The sequence below is a fragment of the Gossypium hirsutum genome, chromosome A12 (assembly GCF_007990345.1).
Source record: "Gossypium hirsutum isolate 1008001.06 chromosome A12, Gossypium_hirsutum_v2.1, whole genome shotgun sequence".
In the NCBI taxonomy this organism is placed as follows: Eukaryota; Viridiplantae; Streptophyta; class Magnoliopsida; order Malvales; family Malvaceae; genus Gossypium; species Gossypium hirsutum.
In genome coordinates this window covers 50453059-50474002 of record NC_053435.1, presented here as the reverse complement: position 1 = coordinate 50474002, position 20944 = coordinate 50453059, and the positions used below count along the sequence as shown (strand labels likewise).

At 38.1% G+C, this 20944-nt stretch overlaps 1 protein-coding gene across 1 annotated transcript; it reads right to left on the bottom strand.

Annotated features, from left to right (window-relative positions):
* Positions 1 to 5081: 5081 nt before the first annotated feature.
* LOC107907435 (uncharacterized) lies at positions 5082 to 5699 on the bottom strand. The gene has a single exon (XM_016834817.1). It carries the CDS (start codon positions 5697 to 5699, stop codon positions 5082 to 5084), a length of 618 nt encoding a protein of 205 aa, XP_016690306.1.
* Between the last annotated feature and the right edge of the window lie 15245 nt (positions 5700 to 20944).

Genomic DNA, 20944 nt, shown 5'->3' with positions numbered 1-20944 from the left:
TTATAATTTCTGTGAGACAGTGTCAGATTGAATTCGAGATCTCTTATTCTGACTTGGAAAAACTTTTAAAAATTGTACAAAAATAACTATGGAAAGCATGTTAGTAAATTTCTTATTATTTTTATGTGAGCTTACTAAGCATAAAACTTACCTCCTCTTTTTCATTTCTTTTAGTGTTGTCAGGTTAGCTCAAGGTTGGAGATCGTCGGAGGTAGCATCACACTATCACACTATTTTCATATGGATAGAACAAAACAGGTATATGAGTTATATTTTATGAGATGTTTAAATTTTTGTGAAACAGGGCCAGAGCGATTTCTGGATCCCCTGTTCTGACTTTGGAAATTCACCATAAATTGTTCAAAGATAATTAGAAGTCATAATTTATATGTACAGATTCCTTATTGAGTCTAGTTTTATTAGAAACAAACTGCATAGTGAAACTCTATACAGGGAGATATCTGATTCGTAATACACAGAGGTCAGAGCAGTCGAACCCTGAAACAGGGGAGACTTTAACTAATAAACTGTACTAATTTGCTCGACCAAAAATTCTAGAAAAAAATTAGTAAATAGATATATGAGTTTAGTTTGAGGGAAAATTTACGGAATTGGATTTAGAGTTTTGGAACTTGAGATATGAATTTTTAAGCGACTGTGATGCAGATTGCTAGCTTGACTGAAAATTTTAAAAATAAATTGTTTGAGCTGTTTAAGTAATGAATTAAGTCTGTTAACACCTCGTGTTCGACTCTGGCGACGGTCTCGGGTACGGGGCGTTACAGCTGATATGGTAGTTGAATACGTTAAACGAGCTAAAACGATCAGGTACGTGATAATTGATTACCTATTTGAAAATAAGGTATGTATACGTGTAAAGAATGTATTGTGATGTATGTGGAAATGAAATATGATTATGTGCCAATGAAACATAAATGAATGAATAAGATGTGATTTGTAAAGTTGCATATGTGAAATTTGTCAGATGCTGTATGAATGAAAAGTGAATTTGATTATAAATGATCATACGAGATTCATATGAGAAAGATATATGATTAACTGTGTTATTTCTCATAATGTGTTCATTTGGCTATATGAAAGTGTGAAAGGGTTGATGTATGAAAATTTAATTGAATAAGTTTGTGAAAGTTAAAGTTGGTTAAGTCAGTAAGTATAATATTGAATGATGATAATTTGATAAGACAACATGTTATGAAATTTAGAAAGATTTTGTGAGATAGCATATTATGTTTACGACATTGTAATGAAAGTATTTGTTATGTTAAGTTTATTAAGATACGAGCTTACTAAGCTTAAAAGCTTACTCTGTGTTTTCTTTTTCTTATGTTTATAGATTTTTGGAGATTTGCTCGGGTTGGAAGTCGATGGAGACGATATCACACTATCCGGTTATCATTTCAGTAAATAATATTTTGAGACTCGGTTATGTGGCATGTATAGGCTAGTCTTGGAGTTGATTATTTTGAATGAGTATGTATTTAAAGCCATGCGAAAATGACTTGCTTATTATGCTTAAGTTTGGTTTTACATGTTCTTAATTAAAATTTTTAATGAGTTTGGTTTTGGTAGTCGTTTTAATAGTTAGTTCATTTTGGAAATATGAAATGTGGTATAATTAGAGTGATGGATGATGGTATATTAACTTAACAGGTTCGATTACTAAGTGGTAAGTAATGCATATGTTTTATGATTGTTTTGGTTGATTGTATTGGTATGGGTTCAAATGGTTAATGATGGTAATGATTAAGTATGTTTTGGGTTAGTTAATGGGATAAAAATATGAAGTTTAGGTATATTAATATAGATATGAATTAGATGCACGCTGGAGTGTTATTTGTGTTCAAGTGTTAAGTATGGCTTTTTTTTTAGGATGAATTGTGCACTTGTATATATATGCATCATTAGTATGTTTGGCCATGTTATAATGTATTTAAGTTTCATATGTGATTGTATAATAATTCATGTAATATGATTCAATTGGTTTTATTATGAACTTGTGCAGAAGTTATCAAATGATATGTTTGATATGCGATTAATGAGATAGAAATTGGCATATATTTGAAGTATGAAGTGTAATGATATACAATGGAATATGATTTAAATTATGAATATGGCATTAATATGATGGATATAAGGAACTGAATATTGGAAGTATTAAATATATGAACATGTCTTTGATATATATAAGTTTTGTTCGAATTTAGTAATTATGGAACATAATTAGTTGAGTTTTGATATATGTTCGTACTGAATTAGTTGGAATTTTTGAAATGTGCTTATTTGCGATATATGTTCAGTAAGGTATGATTATTTCTGAATTGGAATTATGACCCATGTATTCAAATTTATAATAAGTGAATTGTGGATATTTGAAATTGATAAGTTTTAAATGTTAATTAATTCTTGGTGTATGAAAGGTGAGGAATGAGTGCGCTGAACTGTGTTTTATATAGTAATGCCTCATAACCCTAATCTGGTAACATATATGGGTTAGGGGTGTTACAGTGATGATTTCAGAAAAAACTTTGGTTTGTGCCATCTTCAAAATACGGGTCCTATTACTAACAGGTAAAATTAAGGTAATTAAATTCCCAAATTAAAATAAACTTTAAAAAGGCCACATTCAAGTCCTCCGTCACCTCGATCCTTCTAAGCCTAGGGATTTCTTGCGCAGATAACAGATGGGTGAGTTTACAAAAACTCAGTGTGTGAAATCCCAAAATAACAAATAATCAGAGTAGACGCAATCTGGGCCTAAGCCTGTTAGTTCTAGTTAGGGCCTTAGCCCTTTTACATTAACAGTATCAGTCTGGGCCTGAGCCCATTTCAGTAGCAGAGGTAGTCTAGGCCTTAGCCCATTTCAATACAGTATGCAAACAAAGGATCCTATCCAATCCATCCGCTACACACCATCTTCGTACTAGCCCTACACACCATGTAGGGACAAAGTCGACCTACCTAACCCTACACACCAAGTCGTACCGATTTCGATACTAAAACTGCATTTGCAATAGAGCTGCCAATAATAGGCTTATATCCATTGAGTACACTTCTTCCAAAATCGTGTATCCCACCCTATGCAATGCAACATAATATAAAATAATGTAAAATAAATATGGCATGCTCACACAGTCATTTATCACGTAGGGGTAAATCAGTCATTTACAAAAATAAGGGTCTGGGTACACTTACCGACCCAACAGTAGGTCCACAGTCGTCTTGGGTGACCCGTGCAACCTTTAACAGTCAATCAGTAATAATGGGCCCACGACCCCTATTATGGCCCATTGGGCCCACACGCTCGTATGGCCCACATAACCCAAAAATGGCCTTAGTCGTATGTTTCACACAGCCTAGCCCAATAGTTACCACACTTCTGTGTGAATCCGTGTGGGCCCGTAGGCCCATTGGGCCCATTAGCCCAGCTCGGCCCATAATGGCCCTGTGTCATTTCGGCCCATGAAAGCGCTTATGGCCCTCTCGTTGACCGCACGGCCTTGTCTGGTTACACGGCTTGCCACACGGGCGGCCACATGCCCATGTGGTGTTGACAACCCATATTTCGGCTTTTCACCTTTTCCGCTTTTTGGCTTTTCAGCCTTTGTTGTTTTACATCTAAAAATAGTGTTACACACATCTACTTACGAGAACGCGTCGAAGTCCAAGACCACCAACCTATATTCAAACAAGACCCTCAATTAGTTCTATAATTAAGAAGATTAAACACCTTCTTAAACACTCATCACAAAGACACACCGATACTTGTCTTAATTGAATGAGTGTGGTTTCAGCCCACCCAAAACACTGATAAAGATTGCTAACAACCTTTTTGATGGTTATCTGCACATTAAACAGATTCATTACTCATGTTGCTGAAATTTGTAGTTTGAATCCACATATATTAGTCTATAGAAAACACAACTCCCAAAGTGAGAAAAAGGCATTCGGCCAATAGGAACCCAAGCCAACATAATTTAGTTTGGATCAATCACAATGAATAATATTACCTTCGATCAAGAACGAGCTAAAAGTTTCCAATCGTATATTCAGTCCTAGAGAACTCCTTTACTCCTCGAGGATTACTTAAACCTGAAAGAACACCATAATCAAGAAATGAAGAAGATAAAATTGGCATTAGAGAAAAAGAGGAGCAAAGCCGAACAAAACAGAGACCCAGAGTCTTACCAATCGATATTTAGCCAACGGAAACCGGTTGAATGAAAGGGAAATGAGGATAGAATCGAGAGAGAGAGATGAGGATTGGAAAATGAAGGAGGGAAAGAGATTGATGGAATCAAAGCATAGTTAGGCTACAAAGGCAAGGGGGTATTCGGCCTAGACAAGAAAAGAGGAGAAAAAATTGAGAAGGACAAGAAAGTCGACCAACCAAGCACACCGTCGCAAAGTAAAACCAAAATAGGTCAACCCTGAAAAGTATTATTCGGCCACCAAACAAAAATATTTAAAAGGAAGAAAACAACAAAAAGTTAAAAGTTATCGAAATGGAGAGCAACTGGAGCACAATTTCGGCACTATGGAAAAAGAGGTCCTATGACCGGATTTGCACAATGGGGAGTCCCACATTCGGCCAACTACTACCACTCCCCTCAACCTCCCATCATCCACTCCTACAATCTCTCAACCTACCAATTTGAATCTCTTTCAAACTCCTCCAAGTTTCGACCAACCTATAACACCTCCACTACACTTGCAGCAAAAATAAAAACACTATACCACCTTACATGGATTCGAACCTCTGCCCTCTAGCCTCATCAGCATGCCACTTATCCCCTGGGCCAACAGGATCTTTTCAGACATACCTTACCAAATTTTACTTAAGAGCTCTACTGATTAGAGACAGGTTTATTTCAAGCAAAGAAAAAAATTTAGTACAAGCCGAGACTTGAACTCATGACTTCTCCAATACTCCTCAAGACACTTAACCACTAAAACAGACATGCATTTGTGCATCACAACACAAAAAAAAACAAGTACTTAGATTTTTTGGGCGTTAAAACTCTAACCACTAAAAGAAAATTATGGCCTCGAAATTTACCTGATCAAAATAGTGGAGGATATTGCTGTCGCATCGCCTCTTCGGGTTCCCACGTGGTTTCTATAGAACTGTGATTACGCCATAGCACCTTAACCAGTGGCACAGTCTTTCTCCTCAGAACTTTCACATCACGATCTATAATCTTAACTGGTTCTTCCTCGAAAGTCAGATCTGGCCTAGCAGTAGTCTCCTCAGTAGAGACGATATGCGTAGGATCAGAGTAATATTGCCTCAGTATAGAGACGTGAAATACATCATGGATCTGGTCCAACTTTGAAGGTAGATCAAGTTGATAGGAAACTGGTCCCACGTATTTTAGTATACGGTAATGCCCAATGAATCTAAGGCTTAGCTTTCCCTTTTCACCAAACCTCAGTACCTTCTTCCATGATGAGACTTTGAGAAATATCATGTCCCCCACAGAATACTCAATCTCCTTACGTTTCAAATCTACATACAAATTTTGTCTGTCGGATGCCGCCTTCAGTTGATCTGTAATCAAACGTACTTTATCCTCGATATCAGAAATCAATTCAAGACCCAAAACTTGCCGCTCATCCAACTTAGTCCAACATGTCAGAATGCGACACCTACGACCACAAAGTGCTTCGTAAGGTGCCATCTGTATGCTAGACTGGTAGCTATTGTTGTAAGCAAATTCTGCTAGCGGTAAGTAATCCTCCCAACTGCCTCAGAAGTCGATCACACAACTCCTTAACATGTCCTCTAATATCTGTATCACCCTCTCTGACTGACCATCTGTCTGAGGATGGAACGCAGAACTGAAGTCCAATCGTGTGCCCAGGGCTTCATGTAACTTCTTCCAAAACCAAGACGTGAAGCAAGGATCTTTGTCAGATATTATGGAAACTGGTACCCCATGCAGTCTCACTATCTTAGATACATACAGCTTAGCCAGTTTCTGTAACGAATAATCTGTATGAACCGGTATGAAATGGGCAATTTTGGTCAACCGATCTATGATGACGCACACTGAATCTTTTTTAGAAGGTGTTAGGAGTAGCCCACTTAATAAGTCCATAGTTACTCTTTCCCACTTTCACATCAGAATCTTAATAGGCTTAAGCAACCCAGAAGGCAACTGATGTTCTACTTTAACCTGTTGGCAAGTTAAACATTTCCCCACAAAGTCGGTAATCTCACGTTTAAGACCCGGCCACCAATATATCACATGAAGATCTTTGTACATCTTATTTCCACCTGGGTACATAACATAGGGGCTACTATGCGCCTCTCGCAGTAACGCCTGCCTCAAATCATTATCCTTAAGTACACAAATTCTGCCTCAAACACAAAGTACCCCTTTGCTATTCAATCCAAAATCTGAAGTTTCTCCTCTCTCCATCTGTCAAAAATGAGGACCCAGTGACTTATCTTCTAACTGCTTACTTTTAATCTACTCTGTCCATGCCGGTCTAACCTAAAGTTCTGCCAATAGACTACCATCATTGAATAAGCTAAGACCAGCAAACATGGCAGTCAGATCCATCATAGCCCTACGACTTAGTGCGTCGGCCACCACATTGGCCTTACCAGTGTGGTATTCAACCGAACAGTCATAATCCTTTAGCAGCTCAATCCATCTACGTTGCCTAAGGTTTAACTCCTTCTGAGTGAGAAGATACTTGAGGCTCTTGTGTTCCGTGTAAATGATACACTTCTCACCGTACAAGTAATGCCTCCAAATTTTTAATGCAAATACCACAGGAACCAATTTCGAGTCGTGTGTTGGGTAATTCACGTCGTGAGTCTTAAGCTGGCGTGACGCATACGCTACCACCTTACCCTCTTGCATCAACCCACAACCCAAACCAACATGTGATGCATCACTGTAAATAGTAAATTCTTTCCCAAACTCTGGCTGAATCAAGACAGGGGCCTCTATCAAAACTTTCTTGAGCTTCTCAAAGCTCTCTTGCTGCTCATCAGTCCAGTTAAAAGGTATGCCCTTATATAGTAGCTTAGTTAAGGGCACAGTGACCAGAGAGAACCTTTCTACAAATCTTCGGTAGTACCCAGCTAGTGCAAAAAACTACAAATTTTGGACACAGTCCTAGGTTGCATCCAATCCAAAATAGCCTCAATTTTCCGAGGAGCAGCCCTAATCCCCTCAGCAGATACCACATGACCCAAAAACATTACCTCACGTAACTAGAATTCACACTTGTTGAACTTGGCATACAAATGTTTATCATGTTCATCTTCAGTCCTCGAATACAACAGTATATCGTCGATAAATACTACAGCAAACCGATCCAGATAGGGTTGAAACACTCTATTCACCAGACCCATAAAAGCTGCCGGTGCATTTGTTAGTCCAAAAGGCATAACCAAGAACTCGTAATGACCATAATGAGTCCTAAATGTCGTCTTGTGCACATCAGCCTCTTTAACTCTCAGTTGGTGATACCCCGACTAGAGATCTATTTTAGAGAAAACCAACGGTCCTCACAGTTGATCGAACAGATAAAAAATCCTTGGTAGAGCGTACTTATTCTTAATCATCAATTTATTCAATTGCCAGTAATCGATACACATACATATGGTTCCATCATTCTTTTTAACAAATAAGACTGGTGCTCCCCACGGAGACACACTAGGGCGGATGAACCCTAGATCAAGAAACTATTGAATCTGAACTTTAAGCTCCACTAACTCCTTCGGTGCCATTCTATAAGGCGCAATGGACACCAGAGCTGTACCAAGAAGGAGCTCTATCCCAAACTCAACTTCACGGTTAGAAGGTAACCCAGGCAGTTCATCAGGAAAAACATCAGGAAAATCCTTAACCATTCTGATATCTTGAACAGAAGAACCCTTGGACTCTGAAACATTGACATAGGCTAAATACACGTCACAACCCTTGCAAACCAACTTCTCGGCCCTTAGTGCAGAAATAACATTACTCAAATAGTTTCGTCGTTTCCCAATTACCACCACCTCCTCATCTGACTTAGTTTTTAGTACAACCCGTTTGGTGGCACAATCCAAGCTTACCCAATGTTTAACTAGCCAATCCATTCCCAATATTAAGTCAAATTCCCCGAAAGGTAGCTCTATGAGATCGGCCAGAAAAACAACTCCTCATATCTCCAAGGGAACATCTCTAAACAACTTATTTACCCAAACAGACTGTCCTAATGGACTTAGAACAATAATTCCACTCTGAGTATTCTCAATCAGAATCCCCAATTTCTCAGTAAAAGTGCAAGAAACATAAGAATTGTTAGATCCTATATCTATTAATGCAGTATAAGGTACTTTATGGATAAAGAACGTACCCGTTACGACATCTGGAGCATCCCCATCCTCTCGGTGACATGTAGCATAAACCAGTGCCGGCTGCCTCACCTCAGTATAACCAGCACCTCTATCTGGTGCTCTGTGACCACAGCGCAAACCATTACCACCCCTGGCCTGTCCACGGCCTGTTGGTAGCTGCTAAACACCTCTCTGCGGCTGACCTGTACCCATACCAGTAGTTTGCATCTAATCGAGCCTCTGCGGACAATGGTTAATCCACTTCTCCAATGATCCACACCTCAGACATGCATCCAACTTCCTCCAATACTCGCCCTGATGGCGTTTCCCACAATCAGTACAGAATTGTAATCCAGCAGTAGCAACAGCAGGGGCCCTAACTCTGATTGGACCATCAACTCTAGGCGTTTCCCACAATCATCCCTCTTACCTCTGCCTTTCTCATTATTCTGGCACTTAGCGCACGTCACATCCTCGGTGATTTTTGCCTTATCAACCAGTGCTGTGAAATCCCGCTCCCTCTAAGGAGCTATCAAAACTCTTAGACCATCACTGAGGCCGTCCTCAAATCAAACACAATGCTCATATTCTTTGCCACTATTCCACGTGCATAGCGGCTCAATCGTAAAAATTTGACCTCATACTCAGCCACTATCCTATCTCCTTGAGTTATGTTCAGAAATTGCCTTCTACGGGCATCCACATAGCTGGAACTCACATATTTAGCCAGGAAAGTAGTCTTGAAAAACTCCCAGGTCAAACGATCGGCTTGAGTGCCCTCTTTGATGATAAGCCACCACTTGTAAGCTTCGTCTTTCAATAGAGATACTGCACCTTTTAACTTCTGATTAGAGGTGCAGTCAAGATCATCCATGATTCTTTCTGTGGCCTCAATCTAATACTTAGCCACATTAACGGCAACTCCAGCAGTACCCCTGATAATCTCAGCCCTATTAGACATGAGCCGTTTCGTAATCGACCCACGACCCACATTGCCAGTACTAGGGCCTAGTGATCCTTTCCAAAATCCTCAACATTACCTGGGACAGTGCATTGTCCCTAGCTAGTTGTCCCCAGCTACTCAATTTTGAGACTCTGTCTCAACCATAGGTGAAGCTGGTGCCTCTCTAACTTCCTCATTAGGCTGGCATCCAGAAGACGAAGACCCAACCCGAGCACCACCACGGCCTCTGCAGCAGCCACTACCACAAGTACCACTAGTGCTCATTCCACTCGCACTTTTATCTGTATTGAAAGTTTTATACTAGTCAGTTATTATTCCAGTGATTATTTACAGATGTTTTATGAATAGTATTATTTTAGAGTTAGTTTTTGCAATTTGCAGTCTTACTACAATTCGTAGTTTACTCTAACTAAAGTGTTTCAATACAATTTTACTACCTAAGTAGTTTCTGTAATAACATTTCTATATTCTAATTTCAATATAAACAATTAGAAGATTACCGGATCGGCGCAGAGACTAAGTGTACCACTCCTTCAGTAAAACATTTCCAAACAATCATTTTAAACCATTTGAACCAATTTTGTCAAAATTTCCATGCTTTCAAAAAACCTAAATCCACAGTCGAGTTTTGCAACCTAGCTCTAATACAACTAAATGTAACACCCCGAATCCGGCCTAGACGTTATGGTCAAATCTGTGATGTGACATAGAAGTGTTATTCCATAACACAAATTGACAAAAAAATCCATTTTTCATATAAACTTCTCCATATTCTAAAAAAAAATGGTTAGGATGACTAGTTTCTTGTGAAAACTCAAGTTATTTAAGCAAAATAAAAATTATACTAGTTTCTCAAATTTAAAACAGTGTTTGTTGCGGAAGGTTTTAAAACATATGGCGTAAGCGTGATGAGTTCAGAAAAACTTTGGTTTGCACCTTCTTAAAAATACGGGTCCTATTACTAATAGGTAAAATTAAGGTAATTAAATTCCCAAATTAAAATAAACATTAAAAAGGCCTTATTACATAACGAAAACCCAATATCAAATAAAATCTAAAATATAGAATTTTAAGTAAAGTAACTACGTCGAATGGCCACCTTCGAGTCCTCCGTCACCTCGATCTGTCTAAGCCTAAGGATTTCCTACGCAGATAATAGATGGGTGAGTTTACGAAAACTCAGTGTGTGAAATCCCAAAATAACAAATAATTAGAGTTGACGCAATTTGAGCCTAGGCCCGTTAGTTCCAGTTAGGGCCTTAGCCCCTTTTCATTAACAGTATCAGTCTGGACCTGAGCCCATTTCAGTAGCAGAGGCAGTCTGGGCCTTAGCCCATTTCAATGCAGTATGAAAACAAAGGATCCTATCTAATCCATCCGCTACACACCATCTTCATACCAGCCCTACACACCATGTGGGGACAAAGTCGACTTACCCAACCCTACACAACAAGTCGTACTGATTTTGATACTAAAGTAGTATTTGCAGCAGAGCTACCAGTAATAGGCTTATAGCCATTCAATACACTTCCTCCAAAATCGTACATCCCACCCCATGCAATGCAACATAATATAAATGAATGTACAGTAAATACGGCATGCTCACACAGTCATATATCGCGTAGGGGTAAATCAGTCATTTACAAAAATAAGGGTCCTGGTACACTTACCGGCCCAACTATAGGTCCACAGTCGTCTTGGGCGACCAATGCAACCTTTAACAGTCAATCAGTGATAATGGGCCCACGACCCTTATTATGGCCCATATAGGCCCACACGCTCGTATAGCCCACATAACCCAAAATTGGCCTTAGCCGTGTGGTTCACACAGCCTAGCCCAACAGTTACCACACTTCTCTGTGAATCTTTTCGTGTGCGCCTGCAAGCCCATTAGGCCCACTTGGCCCAACTTGGCCCAAAATGGCCTTGTGTCATTTCGGCCCATAAAAGGGCTCATGGCCCTCTCGTTGACCACGCGGCCATGTTTGGTTACATGGCCTGCCACACGGGTGGCCATACGCTCATGTGGTGTCGAAACCCACATTTTAGCTTTTCACCTTTTCGACTTTTTGGCTTTTCAGCCTTTGTCGTTTTACATCTAAAAATAGTGTTACACACATTTTCCTAAGGGAACGCATCGAAGTCCATGACAACCTACGTATATTCAAACAAGACCCTTGATTAGTCGTATAATCAATAAGATTAAACACCTTCTTAAACACTCATCAGAAAGACACACCGATACTTGCTTTGATTGAATGAGTATGGTTTCAGCCCACCCAAAATGCTGATAAAGATTGCTAACAACCTCCTTGATGGTTATCTGCACATTAAACGAATTCATACTCATGTTGCTTAAACTTGTAGTTTGAATCCACATTTATTAGCCTATAAAAAACACAAATACCAAAGTGAGAAAAAGGCATTCGACCAATACGAACCCAAGTCAACATAATTTAGTTCGGATCAATCACGACTAATAATATTACCTCTAATCAAGAACATGTAAAAAGGTTCCAATCGTATCTACAGTGCTAGAGAACTCCTCTACTCCTTGAGGATTACTTAAACCCGAAAGAACACCATAATCAAGAAAAGTATTATTCGGCCACAAAACAAAAATATTCAAAAGGAAGAAAAGAACAAAAGGGTAAAAGTTATCGAAATGGAGAGCAACTAGAGCACAATTTCGGCACTATGGGAAAATAGGTCCTATGACTGAATTTGCACAATGGGGAGTCCCACATTCGACCAACTACTACCACTCCCCTCAACCTCCCATAATCTACTCCTACAATCTCTCAACCTACCGATTTGAATATCTTTCAAACTTCTCAGAGTTTCGGCCAACCTAAAACACCTCCACCACATTTGCAGCAAAAATAAAAACACTCTACCACACCATATGGATTCGAGCCTCTGCCCTCTAGGCTCATCAACACGCCACTTATCCCCTGGGCCAGTAGGCGCTTTTCTGACATACCTTACCAAATTTTATTTAAGAGCTTTATTGACTAGAGACATGTTTATTTCAAACAAAGAACAAAATTTAGTACAAGCCAAGACTTGAACTCAGGACTTCTCCAATACTCCTCAGGACACGTAACCACTAAAACAAACATGTATTTGTGCATCACAACACATAAAAATAAATACTTATATTTTTGGGGTGTTACACCGTTGATAACTCGAGAGCGAGCAACTAGGCAATATAAGACTTGGGTAGCTTTGGCTACATATGTGGCACCTAGTGTGCAAATTTCCCGAGTATCTGGCATTTTTATTCTGAGTGGTTCACGGGTATCAGGTATGTGTGTGAAGCTCAAGTTTATTAAATGATTGGGATGATGAAAATGAGGTAAGTTTTGTGATAAAATGAATTATGATACTATGGTAAATTTACATTTAATTATGTTATATTATTTGAATGTTATATGCATGTTAAGGTTGCTTATTTCATACATACGAGCTTACTAAGCTATATAGCTTACTCCGTTTATTTTTCATGTTTTTTAGTGTGGCCAAGCTAGCTCGGAATCGAAGATCATCGGAGATTCAAATCACACTATCAAACTTTCATTATGGGTATTAGTGATCTTAGTATTTTGAAAGTGTGGAAAGTATAGGGGCTTGATTATTTTGTTATATATGTCATTATGATTTTAGCCAAATGTATTGGCTTGTAATAGCTATTGGTTCATTTGGTTCCTTCTCATGCTAATTGGCTTATTTTGGCTAACATGGTTGTAAACCTAAGTATATTCATATTTATGCCAATGTCTTTGGTGATATGGTCATGGTATGCTTGGTGAATGATGGAATGTGATTCATATCATGAATGTGAAATGCTTGGAAATGTGATCTATTGATGAGATGATAAGATTGTGCACAATTAGGTGTCTTGAAAGTAGTAAATTGAGGCTTAATGACTGTGAAATTTGCGTGATTGATTTAAGGCATAATAAATGTTGTGAGTATGATGGATATTGCTATTCTATTGGCATGTATTGGCCATAATTGTGGATGTTTTGGTTGCGTAAGTATGCCATTAATTGTGCTTTTGAGTTGGTGTAAGTGTAGGTGTGAATGAGGGTGGCAAATGGCTTCGTAAATAGCCTTTATTTTGTCCACACGAGTAGACACACGGGCATGTGTCTAGGCCGTGTGTGACACACGGTCTGCCCCATGGGTGTGTGTTTTCACCGTGTGTCCCCTGTACCTAAATTTTGAGAAACATAATGTTTAGAATTGAGCACACAGGCAGAGACACGGCCGTGTGTGTAACGCCCCTTACCCATGTTCTATGCCGGAACAGGGTACGACACATTACCAGAACATAATACATGCTATCGTACGAAACCATGACGTAGATTTTTTTTTATATATATCCAAGTTAAAACAATTCAAATTTCATGCATAATCATACATCCTCATACCTTATAGCTTGAACGATATTAATTAATATCAATGGTCATATACAAAATGAGCTATCAAATATTGAAGGCTAACATTTTAGGCCAAATTAATTATGACATAAAACAAACAAACTAAGTCCTCTATACATGCCATAATCCAAAATATTGTTTTCAAAATACCAAAAGAGTGTTGGTAGTGTGAATGGATCTCCAACGATCTCCGAACCCCGAGCTGGCTTGGTGACACTATAAGACAAAGGAAAGGAAAGTGAGTAAACATAAAGTTTAGTAAGTATGTACGTAAATAATAAACAACTTGTCAATGTGATTCTCAAGGTAAAACAATCATAATTGTACAATTACTCATTTTCAGGTTAAGTTGTTTTCTTGAGGCACAGTCACTAAATTATTTATAGGTAGACCTATAGAACTCTAAATTAAGATCTGTTAATTTTCCCAGAAACTAGACTCACATATATTCTTACCATAAAATTTTCATAATTTTTGGTTTATCCAAATAGTACAGTTTATTCATTAAAGATAACCCTATTTCACTGTCAGATAATTCTAATCTTTCTTCACTAAAAATTATTTATCTCGGATGCTGTCTCTGTAAATTTCTCCTGAAAATAGAGTCATTAAGGATTTTAAGCATGCAAATTATGACACATAATTATTTTCGTACAATTTTAATGATTTTCCCAAATCAGAAAAGGGGATTCCAAAATCATTCTGACCTTGTTTCACAAAAATCCAATTATCACAGAATATGAAATTCTTTTGCCTTCACCATTTCTTTTATGAGAAAATAAGCTCATTAAGATTTAATTTCATATCTTATTCAACCTCTAATTCAATTTCTACCATTTTTGGTGATTTTTTCAAATTCACACAATTGCTGCTGTCCAAAACTATTTTATTACAAAATTTCATTTTGACATAATTTTACTTACTCCATTCTATCTTGCCAAAATATTCACTCAACTATTGAGCACATTGCTCACAACTTTTCACATCGATATACCTGTACTTATTCATCACATAGTCATGTACATAGGTATTTTCACTTAGTAAATTTCCTGTTGAACTCATCGGAATAATAACAGATACTTGGTGGCCTATGCATATACAACCCTTGTAACCGAAGCTTTCTGGTACACATAGTAGCCTACACTTAGTACTATACATATGACCTATCAATCTGGTACACGTAGTAGCCTGCACTTAGTACTAAACACATGACTTATCCATCTAATACATGTAGTAGCCTGCACTTAGTACTACACACGTAATTGAAATTATCGGGTATGCATAGTAGCCTACACTTAGTACTACACATGCGACCTAACAATCTGGTACACGTAGTAGCCTGCACTTAGTACTACACACGTGACCTAAAACTGTCTTAAACACATAGTAGCCTGCACATAGTACTACACATGTGTTCTCACAATGGATCATTTGTATCTCTTCTATTCCGAAGGTTCAATCAGGAAATTCTTCACTTTACAACATTTTACTAACTCGTTCTTAGTCAATCCCAATTCGTAGTTTACATCAATTGATCATTCTATAGGCAGCCACATCTCATATAGTAACAAAATATAATAACATAAAAAGAATCAAAATATTATTTACATACAAACTTGCCTCGGTGCAAAATATAAAAATTTTGCAATTTAGTCCACACTCTTTTCCTTTCCCCGATCAAGGTCGATTCCACATCTTTCTCGGTCTATACTAACACATTTGACTTATTAAAATGCTCACATTATTCAAATTAACCCAAAAACATCCTATGGCAAAATTTACAATTTTGTCCCTAAAGTTTCATAAAATTACAATTTTTCCCCTAGGTTCAGGAAATAATTTTTATTCAATTTCCTTGTATTTTAGGCTTAGCCAAACCATTTTCATAACTATATCAGTCCACAACTTGCATTAAATCACACACTTACAGATATTTTACAGTTTTTTACAAACTAGTCCTTTTTTGCAATTTCAACAAAAATCACTTAGTAAAAGTTGTTTACCACACTCCAAACATTCATATTCTTCCATAAAACATCAAAATACATGCATTTCATCCATGGCTAAAATTTTAAATATAAACCCTAGCTCAAAATATTGGTAGAAGTAGATAAACTGAGCTACGAGGATCTCAAAAATGTAAAGAACATTAAAAACAAAGCTAAAACGGACTTACAATCGAGCATGGAAGTTTGAAAAACCCTAGCTATGTCTTTCTCATGTGAAATTCGGCCAAGAGATTGAAGATGGACAAAAATTGGCTTTTAATTTTGTTTTTAATTCATTTTAATAACTAAATGACCAAAATGCCCTTAACGAAAAACTTTGGAAACATGCCTAACCATATCCATTTTTTTCCACCAACTTAACCAATGGTCTAATTACCATATAAGGACCTCTAATTTAAAATTTCATAACAATTGGACACCTCTAACATGTAGAACTCAACTTTTTCACTTTTTATAATTTAGTCCTTTTGACTAAATTGAGTGCCCAAACGTCAAAATTTTCGAACAAAATTTTTAAAAAATAACTTCATAAAAATATAGACCATAAAAAATAATAAAAACACATTTTTATATGTCAGATTTGTGGTCCCGAAACCACTATTTTGACTAGACCTAAAATCGGGCTGTTACAATGTGTCTTAGCCGTGTGGATGACACAGCCACAGGCACGGGCATGTGTCCTTGGCGTGTGAAGTCTACAACTATTTTATGAAAATTAAATTTCCATACAGCCTAGCACATGGGCGTGTTACTTAGCCATGTGACCTCAATTTGTTCATGGGTTACAAGTCAAAGAGTTACATGGGGTTAGGACACGAGCGTGTGTGTAGCCACACTGTAACACCCCAAACCCGGTCTAGAAGTTAGGCCCGAACCTGGCGTGTCACATTGAAGTGTTTTTTAAAAACCATGTTCTCATTGAAAACCCTTCTTACAACTCAAAACCTCTGGCCATTTTAGAACTTGTGAAACGTTAATTCCCCTAAAACCTTAATTGCTGCGGAAGCTTACTTTTAAACAGTTGTGAAAATGTGATAATTTGAAAACCAATTATTGTTTTGGAAAACTGTGCCCTACTTCTAAAAAATATTAAGCATACTAAATAAATTTCCCAAATAAAAAGTTAAGAAAATAAAGAGGCCTTAATACAACCCAAATCAAAAACCAAAGTACTTAACTAAATAAACGAAATAGAAAAACATGTGCAGTTGTGTGGTCGTCTCCGAGTCCCTCTGCGACACCGATCCACCTAACGCTGGGGATTACCTGCACAGTTAATAAACAGGGTGAGTTTATGAAAACTTAGTGTGTAAACCCCTTACCAGTGTAACAGTCAGTAAACAGATAAAATTCAGAATCAGTCTGGGTCGAAGCCCATTACAGTAACAGTACAGTCCAGTTCAGAGCATACGTAGGCCAAAGCTTGTTACAATATCATTTGGGTCACAGCCCATAACAAAATCAATTGGGCCTAGCCCATCTTAGCCTCAGTTGAATCGAAGCCCACATCGCAATAATATCACAATAATATCATACATGCAATGTTGTGCAATCCACCCCAATAATCCAGCCGCTACACACCAACTCCATCCCCCGGAACACATCATGTAGGGATATAAATATCAACCCACCCATCTGATACACATCAATGGTAGCTTGGTTGCAGTACTACCTTCATTGTAGCAAGCTGCTAATCAAATATTTGGCTTAATAGCCATCGGTGGATCCACGGTCGTTAATCAACCATGCGATCCTCATATACTTCTTCCGTTCCATAATTTCTAACCCATGCAATATGTCGTGTATGCCATGCTCAATCATCACACGTGTATGCAGAATGGCCATACTTAGTAATAGTCTTTTAAACATATATTAAGAGCATATTAGTCATACAACCACAGTCAAGTCAATTAAAACACAGTCATACATTCATAATCAAATAGTTAAATTCGAAGTTTAAGTCGGTCATTTACCCTCAAGGGCAAAACAGTCATTTTACCCTACAGGGGTATGTCAGTCATTTTACACTACAAGGGTATTTCAGTAACTTTACACTACAAGGGTATTTCGATAATTTTACAAATCAGGGATGTTTTAGTAATTTTACAAATTGAGGGTATTTTGGTAATTTTATACATCGAGGGTGGTTCATAATTTCATAAATCGAGGGTATTTCGATAATTTTACAAATTGAGAGTATTTCAATAATTTCACAATCGAGGGTATTTTAGTAATTTTACAAATTAGGGTATTTCGGTAATTTTACAAATTGAGGGTGTTTCGGTAATTTCACAAATCAGGGGTATTTCGGTAATTTTACAAATTGAGGTATTTCAATAATTTCATAATCGAGGGTATTTCGATAATTTTACAAATCAGGGGTATTTTGATAATTTTACAAGTCGAGGGTATTTCAATAATTTCTCTTTATTATGGGTTTATTACTTACCTTGGCCCATTAGCAAGTCCTCGTTGGCTAAAGTGAACAGATACCATGCACCAGGTAGGATTCCAGAGAAGAGGAGGAGAGTCATTAAGACTGCTTAAGTACCAAGCTCTCCCTAGATCCAATCCTAGACATGCATATACCCATTGCCACACCTTAACCTTAAGACTCGTCCATGGTTGCGATTAATTAATTGTTTAAGTTTTATGTCTGCTTGAGTAGTTACCAAAAACTAGGTCCACAACCCCTTTACTAAACACTAACAGATCCACTCTTATCCATTTGGCCCCTTTAGGCCCAATCTCGTTCACATGGCCCATCTGGCCCAATCACATTCATATGGCCCATTAGGCCCAGATCATATTCATATGGCCTATCATGCCCAACCACTTCCCACCTAACAGTTAGGTTACACAAGCGAGCCCACAGGTCCATCGGGCCTATTCAGCCCATCGAGGCCCAGAATAACCCCAGCACACGAGAACGCTCGTGACGGCTCTCAACTTTTGCTGATTTCTAACAAAAAAAGGCGTGAATACACACCTGTTTATGAGAACGCGCTGAAGTTCATGATCACCAATATTGGCACATCCTGTCTTGGGTCTTAATCACCTTTTTCCTTTCCACCAACGCATTTGGTTCACTCTATTTAAAGCCAGCTTCTCACCAATTCCCATGTTAGCTTCCCGATGTGGGATTACTTTCAACCATTAGGAAAATTCCTTATTTTCTTATGACCACCTCAACCACAGAGTTCCAGTCCAACTCCACCTCCTACAAAACTCAAAAGCAAAATAAATACTCCATTGCGCATCCCAAGACTTGAACCTTAGACCTCACAGTTACACAACACGCCACCTTGCCATTCCACCACAGGCTCTTTCTGTGTCATATTTTATCCTCAATTAAATATAAGGTCTATAGGCCAAAGTCTAAGTTCCTTTAAAAGAAAAACCAAAATAAATTGCAAGAGCCAAGACTTGAACCTAAGCTCCCTTACAACCTTAATGATGCGACAACCACTAGACCACAAGCTTCCTTGTGTTATTTATTTACCACAATAATTTAAAAGGCCTTCATCCAAGAACCTAGGGTTTTATTCACTTATTACCAAAATTTTTACTAAAGCCCAGGTTTGAACCCAAGATTTCTCCAACACTTCTCAGGGCATTAACCACTAAAGCAGACATTTAATTGTGTCAATTCCTTGTACAATTAAATGCTTATATACAACCTCCTTATGGACCCATACTAAAGGCCCAATACTTCTAGGCCCAAATTCAGGGCGTTACACACACGGCCTACCCACACGGGCGTGTCCCAAACCACACGAGTGTATGACCCTTGTGTAGGGCAAAAAAAATTCTAATTTTTGTAAAAATTTTGAAAGTTTTCATTTTAGTCCCACACCCTTTCCAAAGCATGTTTCGGGCCTCTTAGGCTTGTGTTAGGGACTTTATGATTGAATTTGAATAGTTTTAATTTGGGCGCAAATTTATGGCTCAGAATTGTATGATTGTTTGCGTGGTAAGTTCGGTAGTGCCTCATACCCTGTTTAAGCATCGAATACGCGTAAGGGGTGTCACATTTAGTGGTATTAGAGCGATGGTTTAGTCGATTTTCGTACTAACGTAGTGTGTGTAAGAGTCTAGCTATACATGCCATATATAAATTTTGATAGTGTGACGACTCTTGACAATTTAAATTGTGTTTTCCTCTAGTAAATGGATCTCCACCGAGAAGTGGCTAATGACATTGAGAGTAATGCACCGACTCCCACTCAAGGGACCGCGCCATTTGAAAGTAGACTAGTGATGATTAGTCAAGGAGGAGAGGCTAGAGAATCCCTATTCCAAAGGATGAATGAGTGGTTTGCCGAGTTTGTTCGAAGAAATTTGGCTGCCCAACATCCTCCACCCCCACCTAACCCTTAACCTGTTCCCATAGCTCCACAAGGTGTGGATTTGGTAAGACTGAACAAGCCTCCAGTCGATAAGATTCAAAAGCAAGGGGCTGAAGAATTTACAGCAAATGTCGATGATGATCTTGAGAGAGTATAATTCTGGCTTGAGAACTCTATCCGACTATTTGATGAGCTTTCTTGTACCCTAGATGAGTTCTTAAAATGTGCCATATCACTTCTGAGGGATACGGTATATCAGTGGTGGAACACTCTTATATCTGTGGTACCGAGGGAAAGAGTTACTTGGGACATCTTCCAAGAGAAATTCAGAAACAAGTACATCAGTCAATGATTTATTGATCAGAAACGTAAAGAGTTCCTAGAGTTGAAACAAGGCAGAATGACTGTGACTGAATATGAGCGAGAGTTTGTTAGGCTCAGTAAGTATGCTCAGGAATGTGTTTCAACAGAGGCTATTATGTGTAAGAGATTCGAAGATGGGCTGAATGAGGACATGAGGCTGTTAGTTGGGATTTTAGAATTGAAAGAATTTGTTGTGCTAGTCGAACAAGCTTGCAAAGCCGAAGAGTTGAGTAAGGAAAAGAGAAAGGCTAAGTTTGAGGCTAGAGATTCGAGAAAGAAGCTGATGAATGAGTCATTTCAAACTTCATCAAATAAATTAAGAGATTTGTATGCTCGATCGAATGCTTCAGCTAGGTATCTCAATAGAGATTGTAACATCCCGAAATAGGGCCTTCTCGGAATAGTGGTTTCAGGACCACAAATCTGACATCAAAATATTTATTTTATGATTATTA

What these genes read in the sequence shown, in the direction of transcription:
- LOC107907435 (XM_016834817.1), bottom strand. Translation starts at nt 5,699, where the DNA reads ATGGCACCTTACGAAGCACTTTGTGGTCGTAGGTGTCGCATTCTGACA.